This window comes from Leptosomus discolor, chromosome 22 (assembly GCF_034619465.1).
Source record: "Leptosomus discolor isolate bLepDis1 chromosome 22, bLepDis1.hap2, whole genome shotgun sequence".
Classification (NCBI taxonomy): Eukaryota; Metazoa; Chordata; class Aves; order Leptosomiformes; family Leptosomidae; genus Leptosomus; species Leptosomus discolor.
Window position 1 is genome coordinate 3,699,114 of NC_141412.1, and position 12,261 is coordinate 3,711,374.

The 12,261-nt window shown below is 48.0% G+C and overlaps 1 protein-coding gene across 1 annotated transcript in view; it reads left to right on the forward strand.

Annotated features, from left to right (window-relative positions):
• The window catches only part of SORL1 (sortilin related receptor 1), a 48,742-nt gene extending 42,581 nt beyond the window's left edge, over positions 1–6,161 (forward strand). The window contains exons 39-48 of the mRNA XM_086476798.1: positions 734–816; positions 1,076–1,172; positions 1,763–1,947; positions 2,428–2,547; positions 2,648–2,812; positions 3,692–3,866; positions 4,412–4,518; positions 5,209–5,401; positions 5,518–5,730; positions 6,094–6,161. Of these exons, the coding sequence (XP_086332924.1) occupies positions 734–816; positions 1,076–1,172; positions 1,763–1,947; positions 2,428–2,547; positions 2,648–2,812; positions 3,692–3,866; positions 4,412–4,518; positions 5,209–5,401; positions 5,518–5,730; positions 6,094–6,161 (1,406 nt within the window). The remainder of the gene's footprint in view (positions 1–733; positions 817–1,075; positions 1,173–1,762; positions 1,948–2,427; positions 2,548–2,647; positions 2,813–3,691; positions 3,867–4,411; positions 4,519–5,208; positions 5,402–5,517; positions 5,731–6,093) is intronic.
• The last annotated feature ends 6,100 nt before the right edge of the window (positions 6,162–12,261 follow it).

The window sequence follows — 12,261 nt, forward strand, 5'->3', positions numbered from 1 at the left end:
CTAAGGCTCCCAGGAACTATCACAACATTACAATCTGACAGTAGATACATTCAAACACTACAGTAAATCATTGCCCTCCCAATTGTTTTTAAAAAGCCTTTCAAAATCATTTGTCTTCCTGCCAAGTTTTTCTTCCACCCCTGTATTCTGCTGTCAAAATGGTCTGGCTAGTTTGAAAATGCATCCTCACTCTGTTGACACAACAAAGGAAAGAAAACACCCTGCTACTAGAAATGCAGAATTCAGATAATACGAAGTACATGAGTACCCGATGGTTGGCAAACCAGAGGCAGAAAGACCTGTAATAACTTTCACTCGAGATTCTACACGGGCGTTTGGCAGGCGTCCCCACCGATAGCTCCTGACCTCCCTTAACAGTTCCTCGGAAGGCCAGAAGCCATTCACTGGGATATGAGCTTGTCCCACTCCGTTTTACAGAGAGGTACGATACCTGTGCCCAGACCTCTCTGCTTCCAGCCTGGGCTGAGCAAGGCACAGACACGGCTGCTTTTAGGTGGTTGACTGAAAAAATGGTGCAGGTACAGCATGTCAGCCCCCTTTCTCTGAGGGGCCCATCTCTTGGACACGGGCAAGGTTGGGGCTGGAAAGATGGGGGATTCCTGGTCTGAGAGGTGATTCTCATAATAAATGCCTGGTTTTTCTCTGTCTCCTCTTGGTAGGTATTTGTATTTCTTTGTGCTGTGGTCACAGCTGTTTCTCTCTTTCCTTCCAGTCATTCCTCCACCTGTCATACACATTGAGAGCTACAGCGAGGACTCCATCAGTTTCAGCCTAAAAATGACTACTAATATCAAGGTACCATTTTGACCTTTGCTCCTGAAACTACAATGAAGAAAATAAGGCCTGCATTGGGTAAATGGTAAATACTGGGTGGGACAAGCTGTCACCTATTTAAGTATTGTTGATACCTTTTTGAAACTAGTTATTTCATGCCACTACTCAAAAAACCCCCCAGCTCTCTTAATTAGGATGGAAAATACAACGCAAAGTGACTCACTGCATGCAAAACCAGCTGAACCGATAGTTCTCATTGCGTGCCCTTGCTGCTTGACAGGTCAGCGGTTACGTTGTGAACCTCTACTGGACATTTGACACGCACAGGCAGGAAAAAAGGACTCTGACCATAGAAGGAGAAAAGTCCATCCAAAGAGGTAATTTTTGTGCGAAGTGTAACATTCTGCCGTAGCCAACGTGAAACCGAAGGTTTTACAGAAGGGTAAAGGATTTTTTTTTTTTTTCTTGTTTTGCAACTAGTAGTTCCTGTTTAGGAAAGGGTAGTTCTTGAGAGGACAACCAGCACATCCTTGGCCTCTCTCCTTAGGACTTACGAGATTCCAAGCGGATTTGGGATTTATCCTCCAGAGCTGCACTAGCTTTTCCTGAGCAGACAGCATTTGGTTTGTAGTTCCTTATCTACTCTGCAAAAGGTCAACCATTTCTTGGGCTTGTATGCAATACTTGTCCCGATTCATCTGATTACTTTCTGGTTTGGAAAAATCACTGGTGTGCACAGTCTAGATATGGGAAAGCTGGATACAGAAAAACACAGGTTAGGTTACATACCAGAGTGCCATGTGCTTCTGCATAAAGGAGATTACTCCAAATGAATCAAAACACAAACCAAGAGAGGCAGGTTCCTGTCTTGGGATTGTTTGATGCTGCTGGCCGTTTTCTAGAGCTCTTACCCTGCCATTGCAGTACTTTGCCTCACCTAATAGTGCACATTTCTCTTCTTGCTCAGTGGCAAATTTGACAGCCCACACCCCCTATGAAATTTCTGCTTGGGCTAAGACGGAGCTGGGTGACAGCCCTCTGTCCTTTGTGCATGTGGTGACCAGTGGGACAAGACCTGCATCGCCGAGTCTCAAAGCCAAGGCCATCAACCAGACCGCGGTGGAGTGCAGCTGGACCGGACCAAAGAATGTCGTAAGGCTCCGACTCTCTTTACTCGCCAGCCAGGACGGGGTCTAGCTCACAGCCTCAAAACACAAGCAAAATCTTGAAACAGGTTTATTCGTAGCAATTGAATTGCAAGGCCCTGGAAATTTTATTCTCGAAAAAGGAGGGAAAGCGCCCGCTACTCGTTAATCAGAAGCAAGGAAAGCTGCCTCGTTGTCTATTTGTTCAGCCACTGATCCAGCAGAGAGGCAGCTGAAATACAGATAAGATGGTGCTCCAGAGGTCTTTCGGCTCACTGCTGTGTTATCCGAGCTGAGCCCAGGATTTTCGGGCGCGGAGCGCCGCGGTGAGCGGGCAGACTGAACCCTAACGTGGGCAGGAGAGTGCACCTAGAGACAAAAAGGGCCTTTGTGTCATGTCCCTAAACAGCGACGGCCAGCGAACGTTTGGACGGACGCTTCGGGCCGTGCCAAAGCGTACCGTCCCTGTTGTGCTCCTCCTCTGCAGGTCTACGGCATCTTCTACGCCACATCCTTCCTAGAGCTGTACCGAAGCCCTCACAACGCCACCACGACCTCCCACAACATCACTGTGCTCGTGCAGCGGGACGAGCAGTACCTGTTTCTGGTAGGCTCCTTTTCAGTTCCCCCTCCTACCTGCACTGCAGCCTGCAGCTTGGTCCCGAAGGGCGCGGACACAGTATTAACCGCTGTGTTATCCCTTCAAGGTCCGTGTAATGTCTCCCTACCAAGGGCCACCATCCGACTACGTTGTGGTGAAGATGATCCCTGACAACCGGCTTCCTCCTCGCCACCTCCACTCGGTGCACACTGGGAAGACGTTCGCGGTCATCAAGTGGGAATCGCCCTACGATTCACCCGATCAGGACATGGTAATACCTCACAGCACCTTCGCCTGTCCCTTTGCATGCAAAACCCTGGCTCAAAGACAGATCCCTGCCCTGCTGCTGGTGGAGAACTGAGTCTGAGATCAGGTCTACCCTCCAATCTCTATAGTCATCATTGAGATGCGGAGGCGCCTCCAGGACCCGCATTTCCTCTCTTCACACTACTGGCCATTAGCTCAGGCCTATTACGTTCACGCTGCATTTAAAGAGAGTCAGGTCTGGGATGTCTGTCACTGACTGAGGCTGAAAGCGAACTTGGGCATGTGCTAAAACGCCTCGCTGGCCTTCGGCTTTGCCCTGGAGTCCAGGCTGGCCGGTGTCAGCAGGACAGGCGTCGGGCCAGCTGGGCTGCGGGCTCTGCCTCCCGCTCCAGCCGCGCCGGCGCGGCCCCAACAAAGCCCGGTTCTGTTTTCTGGCACGCTGGCGTACGGTCAGGTCTCGCTCCATTGAAGGCGAGTCATTTTCTCAGCAAGCTTTCCACCCCTATTCTGGTCCAGAGACTTTAACGGCAAAGGTTTAAAGGTATAAATCTTCACGGCAAACCTGGAAACTTTGACAGAGCAGGAGGGAGTTTGCATTGCATCCTTGTGATTCATTACGAAATACAACCTGAGATTTTCCCCCTGCCCTCATCTGTTCCAGTAACTGCATTTTCTGTATCTGTAAATAGTGATCTCGGGCAGGGACCCAGCGAGTCCAGCGAGAGCCTTGAAATCTTACTTCCCCGGCTTTCTGTAGCATGCAGGCACGGTTTAGTTTAAATCTTGTCCCCCTACGTCTAATGTCCTGCCGTTGTATGAGATTGCTAGCAAGTCTGCAGGAAAGTAGGATTTTTCACCCTGTGTGCCTTTCCTCCCCCGCCAGTTATACGCTGTCGCAGTTAAAGATTTAATAAGAAAAACAGATAAAATCTACAAAGTGAAAACCCGAAACAGCACGGTGGAGTACACCATTAAGAAACTTGAACCGGGAGGCAAATACCACGTAGTCGTTCAACTGGGAAATATGAGCAAGGAGTCCAGCATGAAGATCAACACAGGTAAAGGAAAGAGTACCGCTGGGTGGGTGCCAAGGCGAGTCCTTGCAGCACTGTCCACTAGAGGGAATCCTGCGCCCGTCTCACACGCCACCCATCCCACCCCTGCGCTGGCTGGAGGCTGCCGTACTGTTTCTGCATCGCTTACTCCTCTCCCGCAGCCCAAGCCCAATTCTGAGAGGCCTCCCTGCAGCTCCCAGGGAAGGCAATTAAACCCCCGAACAGCAGCAGCAGAGGAAGCCTCTCAAACGACAGCCAGGGAGTTTTTCTCCTGCCTAGGTGGAGGTGGGAGAGACACCTGTTTGGCTGGCCGTGTAGACACCGTGAAGTACCATTCTGGTCCTACCGGAAAAACCCACTGAAAAATTCCTACTAGATTACATGCCGCAGTATCCTCTCCTCCAGTACAGCCCTTTTCCGAGCAGAGTATTTGCTGATCCTTAAAAAATACTAAGTTTCAGAGGCAACCCCATTGCTGTTTCTCAGCCAAAAGAAAAGTGTCACCAATGTCAAGACCCAACCTCCCTGCCATTTCTTCTTATCTGCAGTTCCACTGTCTGCACCAGACGCCTTAAAAATTATAACTGAAAACGACCATATTCTGCTTTTTTGGAAGAGTTTGGCGTTAAAGGAAAGTAATTTCAATGAAAGCCGGGTAAGTTGTGCTGTGTCTCCCGTCCTTCAGGCAGCGTTTCAAAACAAACATCGAGCAGAGGCACTGCAAGGGTCCTTTCACAGACTCTTTACAATACACCAGTATGCTCTGCTCCCCTAACTGTCCTTGGTGAGCCCTCTATCTAGAGCTGACTTCAGTTCGTATCACGACTAGGGCGCTAAAGCCGATAGATTCAGTCGGTCATCTTTTAGAAACAAAATCATCCTCTTGGAAAAGGTCAACTGTCACATGTGTGAAGGGACTGGGAATAGGATGCTGCCCCACCGTGCCGGGAAGCACATCGGTAGCATCGGAGATTTGTCATTTTTTAGACTTAGATAGAAAATCTGTGATGTGTTCTCTGTCAGGGCCTGGGCAGGTAAACTACGCCACAAAAGCCAGCACTGGTATAGGACTGTGTCTTGGGTGGTCTCGGGTGGTTGCTAAGAACAGAGTGAACCAGACAGACAGAACTCTCCTCTCGTCCCTGAACTGGCCAGGGTCAATGCACACTTACAGGAATGCCTGGAGGAGGCTCCGCATTGCTCTCTCCCAGCTGATAGCCCAACGCATTTTGTCTAAGCTACTTTCAGGAGCAAAAACAAGTTTCAAAGCCCTGCTGGAAGGGGCAAACCTGACCTCTGCAGCCGAGTGATTTGGGGTTTGTGTCTTTGTTTTCACAACGCTCAGGGTTACGAGATTCACATGTTTGACAGCTTGATGAACATCACCGCTTATCTTGGAAACACCACAGAAAACTTCTTCAAAGTTTCTAACCTGAAGATAGGTCACAACTATTCATTCACTGTTCAGGCCAGGTGCCTGTATAGCGGGCAGATGTGCGGCGAGCCGGCCACGCTCCTCTACGACGAACTAGGAACCGGTAAGTCCCCGGTGTTTCCCCATCCTCCTTAACAAACACTAACGACAGCCTCACAAACTCAGTAGAGACCAGTGCTGCCGGTTGTAACTGGCACTTCTCTCCCTCCCTCATCTTAGGTGAAGACCCCTCTGCAGCTAAAACTGGCAGATCCACGGACGTCGCTGCCATCGTGGTACCGGTGCTCTTCCTGCTGCTGGTGACCCTGGGGATTGGCTTCGTGGTGCTGTACATGAGGCACAGACGGCTGCAGAACAGCTTCACTGCCTTTGCAAACAGCCACTACAGCTCCCGCCTGGGCTCGGCCATATTCTCCTCGGGAGACGATTTAGGTACGTAGCCCTTGGTTTTACGCCATGGCGTTACAGGGCAGCCTTAGGGACGTGAACTCAGTTCAGGACCTACCTTCTCTGTCGTGCTCTGGGCCCGCTTTGGCATAAAAATCTCTACGGATTTGATCCTATCCTAGGAGAACAAAGCTGGCTCGGGATAATTGTTTTTAGCAACTTCACTTAAACCACTCCCTCCAATGCAAATCAGTTAGCATGACAGATGTAACACCCAGGTAAGAGCACGAGCGAGGCCACAATATACTGGTTTGGAGGGCAGTTTTGTGGCCAGCTTTGGTAGCCTGTTTAGTCATGGCCCGTGAAACGCTGAGGGCAGCGTAACAGCACTCTGGGTTTGTTTTTCAGGAGATGAGGATGACGAGGCCCCGATGATAACTGGATTTTCAGATGATGTTCCTATGGTCATCGCATGAAGCGCATTTCTGACTGTAAAAACCAAATGGTGTAAATATTTTATTTGATAAAAATAGTTGATTGTTTATTTTAAAAATGCACTTTGAGTTGCAATATGTTATTTTTATATGGGCCAAAAAAAAATTTTAAAAATACACTTTGTAGTAATCAACTGTGAATTGCAGACTAGGTTGGTTCAGTAACAAATTGCTTTGGTTTACCATTACTTTAGTCTTACAAGGCTATGCTTGCTGGGCATGCTTTTAAGTCTGTGAGATATTTTCCGTTGACTAAATTGGCTACTCATTTTATTTTTCTAAGACAAGAATAAATTTATTTTAAAAAAACCCAGGAGATTATATATGTAGAGAGAGTTAGGTAATATAGTCCCTGAAGGTTTTGCTTTTACTTTTCAAACAAAAAAATTCCTTTGGACTTTGTTTTATATGAAGGTATTTTTGTTGTGTTAATTTATTGGGAAATCTGCTCGAGAACAGATTTCCAAAGTCGTCAGACATTGTACACGTTACTGTGTAGAACATGTGCCACTTTATCTTGCAAGGCAGTAGTTTCTTGGCATCCCCATCATTGTTCTTGCCATGATAATGCAAATCCTTGTTTTTCCGTATTTTTCCCCCCCTTATTAAAAGACCCGATCATTCCGCAATCTCAGAGCCCAAGTCACGGTACTGCAGCTCGTACTTTATGTGCGAGTGTAGCTTCTCACTGCCGTACCTATAAGCCTAAAGCACCCCTAACCAAGCCACGCTGCCAGGCGTCACGCGAACCCTCGCCCGTGGGAGTGACACGCCACGGGCCGTTCGCAGGAGGGTTTCTTGGGCTCTGCCTGCAGGAGAGGGGTTACCCTGGGCGGCAGCGCCGCCGCATCCTTTCGCAGCGCTGTGCAAGCGCCCAGGCTTTGCCGTTTTGACGCGCGCTTTCAGGTGCGCGGTAACAACACATCGTACCCTCCCACCGCTGCCCAAACCCCTTCGGAGGGCACCTGCAGTTACCGAGCTGCTGCCCGTGCCCTTCACGCGTGGCCTAATTATTCTGTGGCTTGAACCACGCTTCCCAGCTGATCAGGACGCCTTTCCTCTGTGGAGCTTCTCTAAGATGCTACTGTGTCGGTGGGACGGAAGGGGGAGCCTCCGTTGTGCGCAACTAGAAAAGGGCTTCGCGTATAGGTCTTCCACAGTCATGCAGGGCAGTCATTACCAACCGCCTAAATTCAGCTGGTTTACAGCAGGGATTCGGTCCTCCTTCATTTGCATTTCCTAGAAGCAGCTGTAGCGGTACCTTCAGCTTTAGAAGTCACTTACATATACGCGCATCTGTGTTATTTTCCCATACGCCGTTCTCTCAGCAGGCATAATGCTGGCTACAGAGCTAGGCAGTAGAAATGTCTAGATACCGCTGTTGAGCTTTTTATGCGATAGCAAAATGTGAATCTCGCCATGAATCCAACTACTTGCCAACCCAAGAGCGACAACACGAGCGGACGTTCACGGGTCATGCCTGTCTGTGCTCTATATATGCAAAACTTCGCACCAGTAAAATTGAGCACACTGTCTCGTCCCGCTGTTTTCTTTGTTTAAACCAAAAGTATTTTTGCAGTGTACATTACATTCTAATTGCAGTCTTCCTACAGATGAAAGAGAGAGGCCAACTATCTTTTGATACGCGACTGATCCATTTAATTTCGCATACAGAAAATGTATAAAAACTAGAAGTCCTGTATGGTTTGATACTCTACAGAAATACTAACTCTATTTTCAATTACTCATGTTATTCCCGGTGTCAGGTTTTTTTCCCCCCAAAGCTGGGACCACGCTATAATCAGATTTTTATCAACAGCAGCAAGCTTCCAGAGTTACAGTATTTTTACCTTGTTAGTGGGTCAGGTGCTGTGCAAGACTGAAAATTTTGAGTAAATCAACCCAGCACGTATAGGTCCATTTGCTTAGAATTACTGATAGAGAAACCTGAATCTGACCCAGGCGCTGAACTATGCTAAAGATATACATCAAAAGATTTTATACAGGAAAGAAAGGCTAAAAGCAGAGATAAAGAGTATTGAACCCCTTACTGTCCTTATTAGGCAAATATTTCTGGCACAGGTAACTGAAAACTACAGTATACCATCCCAGAAGCTGGTACCTCTCTGGTGAGATTTACTACTGGTTAAATACTGCTAGTTTACTCCCCCAGGGTAATTCCTGCTCCGGTACGGTGAGTAGATTTTAGCCCATCTCTATCTGAAAGACAGATGCCATGGGAGAGCCTTGTAACCAGTTTACATTCTGCAGAAATCCCTTGTTTGGATGCTTTCAAGCATCAGCTGAGGGACAGGTCACTTCTGGCCACTCTGAAAGGCTCCTTTGTACCCGTGGCTCAGCGACACTTGTACGGAGCTCAGCCTCAAGCATTTTGTTGTAATACTGTAATACTCAAAAGCAAAACTCTCGGTTACCTGTGCCTCGCTAGCACAACGTGGGCGGAACAGAGCCCTCTGCGCTCGGTCTGCAGGGTCACCCCTGCATTGCACAGGGGTTTGGGGGCGCTGCAGCAGGCAGGCTTTGTGCAAAGCTCAATTTACCTTATGTGGACAGTACTGTAAATGCACCGACAGGCCCCAACCTCTGAGACTTTCCCTTCCTTGCAAAAATCACCACTGTGCTCTCAGCGAAGCAACTTCACAGGGCTAGCGTATTTTATATATAGATAGAGAAGTCTATAAGCCCCAGGTGGGGAGTGAGCAGGACAGATGCAATTCTGGGTAAATTGTCTATTTTTATGAACTTTTGAAGCACAGAATCTTGTTCTTGGACACGTATAGGGGGTGGGAGGGTTCTGGTGTAAATATAGTACCTGGATGTGGATATGTTTTGTTTCAGTAGCCTTTCGCAACGTGACAGGATTTGTTACCCTACCTTTTGGGAGGTGACTTGGGTTTACCTCGCAGGAACCCAGTGAAATGTTTGGATCCGTAAGGACGAAAAGGGGTGCGGGAAGTACCCTGGTTAGGAGGCACTTCTTCCAGTTACTTTGTGTTTGCATCCATTTCAGATTTCACTGCAGATGCTTGCTGATACTCTTAAGTCCATTTGAACCAAAGACTAAAGTTGAACACTAAAATCTGGTGGGGTTTTGGACCATGAGGTTTGTGTTGCTTTGGCTTGGTTTTTTTGGGGGTTGGGGGTTTTGGTTTTTACAAGAAAGGACAAGGAGGTGCCATTTCCCAGGTTTGAGATCTGTAACACCCACGCAAGGTCAAGAAAGCAATCCCTTTCAACCTGAATAAATCACATCGCTCCTCTGTCCACCGGCCGCCTCCTCCATACAACGGCCGTGGCAAACTGCTCGCCCCGGCTCCCACGGCGGCCTCACCTGTGACCGCCTCCGCGGAGCCCAGCACCCGCCCCGGGCGCACACGAGAGCCGGCCGGAGCACGAGCTTACAGCTCCTCTGCTGCTCGGCCGACGGCTGTACCCCAGGTAAACGCTAAGAGGATTTTCAGAGAGGGGTGAAGGACGTCATGTCGATTGCAGGGGAAAACTGCCTGCAGATATGTCATCTGCAGTATAGCTGGCGTGCTGTAAGTTCACGCCCCGGCTAACCCTGCCATAACTTGTTCCGTGCGCTCCTACCTTGACGCAACATTAGCGGGAGAAAGCTGCAGATTTGGGAAAAGACCATTTTCCTTGGACAGAGATGAAGTTACATATAGATGCATACAAGTGCATACCCAGCCAGAAAGGGGAGGAAAGCGTGCGAGTGTGAGGGAGTACGTGCCATGACAGTGCTGGCTACCAACATCCACGCCATCGTCTTGGCCTCGTGACCAAAGGACATTTGTGTTTGCAGGTGACCTTGGTGGTCACAAAATGGTATTGCTTCCTGCCGGTTCCTAGAAACCCCGGGAGAAGTGACTTGAGAGCTCCTGTCTGGGTGGAGAGGGATCTGCTTCGCCAAGTCACCCGACAGGGCAGGATTCTTTACTAATCCTGCTTCCAGAGTCACCAAAGGCAGCCCCAAACTCACGTTAGCCACCAGGAAAATCTCACCTGAGCCTGTGACTTTCACTGAGCAGCACAGCCTTTCCTTGCAGGGCAGGTTTCAGTTTTAGGATCTGCGTGCTTGAGATCTCTTTGTAGGGACAGAGTGGTATTTAACGACACACTTCACTACTTTGCTAGTGGAAATGCAAAACTGTGTTCAGGAAAGGCCAAAATAGCATTTTCCAAAAGAACTTTCAAGTCTCCTTCAAATGGACTTCAGAAGGGAAATGGTGCAATTGACTTAGTTACTCTTGGACCCAGAGAGCATCTTCATTACTGGAACTAGCTGTAACATTTACAATTAATCCTTCAAGATGTGCAGCAGTCTACACGCGCCCAGTCTCTAATGAGTTTTTTTAGAGGTAGCGTCTGGTTCCTTAAGTGAAGTTTAATACTATTCCATTTGAATTGCTACTCTGTGTCTTTTTTTTTTTTTTCCATTCCTTGATTTCTGCTATGTTATTATTGCACAATTTTGAAGGAATTCTTGTCTGTCAATTTTTTTCCACTTAATGATAATAATAAAAATGGACTGGGTAAACAAAATTATTTCTGGTTTCCAAAATTATTATCTAGCCTCTGTGCGTCTAGTGCAGTAAAAAGGAGACTTTTTTTCTGAACCGTGTTTGATTTTTGTTTTACATTAGAGGGACGCATTGTATAACCTACCAGGATGATCAGAAACAGAAAAAATGAGCTTTCTGCAGACGGAGCAGCAGAGTCCTACTAAAAAGGTACCACTAACATTCATAATGCGATCACGTATCTGGCTGGTCTCAGTCCCTTCCTTCAAGGTCAGCACCAGTCAGTAAACAGCACCCTCAGACACTCAACAACATTGCAGGCCTTTCCCGAGCTTCACCTCCATGTTTGCAGAACATCATCTCCGGTGCTAAGCCCGGCGAGCTGCTCGCATCGCACCTTCTTTCCCTGGTTTAAATCCATTTCCCCACGCCGTTTGATGCGTTTGCACCGTTCGGCTGTTGCTGTTTGAAACCCTGTGGATGCGAGTACACCTGACACCCAAGCAGCTGAAAGAAAGCAGACTTGCTGCTCGCAGAGAGAGGTAATGAGCAGGCAGCAGTGTCTTCACACGTACCTCATTTTTTAGCCTATATAATTGGGAAGGCAACATGTGAGCTTGGTGGACATAATTGAGGCATGCAAGCATCTTAAGTGTTGCACTTCATTAATGTTTAGCTTAAGGCAACAGTGACAGCGATTCCTTCCTCCCCGTGGCCTGCTTCTTCATGAATGAAACCGATTTTTCCCTATTGTTGAAATAGATTGCTCCCCCAGGAGGCATGAGAAGATACACCTCATTCCCATGCACCTACTTTCTTATAAAGTAGCCAATGTGACTCTTAAGCTTCAGCGCTAAGTGACACTGAGAAAATCTTGACAGAGTAAAGGCTTGACAGAAGAGAGATCTGTTTATGCCTCCCCTCACAACAGACCTTGCAAATTTTTTATGGATAGGGAAGGTTTTCCCCCGAATCCTTCACTGCCTTCACCAGAAATGTATTTGTCAAGTTACCTTGCGATGAACTGAAGAAATACTACTCTGAGAGACCCAACCTCTCCCACCCACCATCTCACTCACAAACCTTTCCCTGGTCTGCCCGTGGACTTTTTGTACCAAGGCCCCGCTGGGCCTCGCCTGACGCTCACCTTCAGACCCGTTACCTGCAGAGCAGACAGCAAGTCACAGCTGTAGACTAAACCCACCTGCCCTGGAAGGCTGCGCTGGAGTACTTGCCTGGCTCTTTTCTTTGTATCTTTTCCCTTTTTATTGCTTTTATGACCTTTCCTTTTTGTGTAGCCTCTGAACGCGACAAGCAACAAGCTCCTGAAAGATGAGAGTTTCTCGTAGGGTCTCCATACCCGTGCAAGTAGATATACCCCGCTCTCCAACACTTTAGGTAACGGCATTAGGCAAAGACTCCTAGCGATTAATGGTATCTTAAATATCGCCGAGCACGTTGCCACTTCTCACATATAATCTCCCAGCTTTGCTTATCATGTGCCTTCATTTCTTCTTTGAGACCCCAGTTGTCTC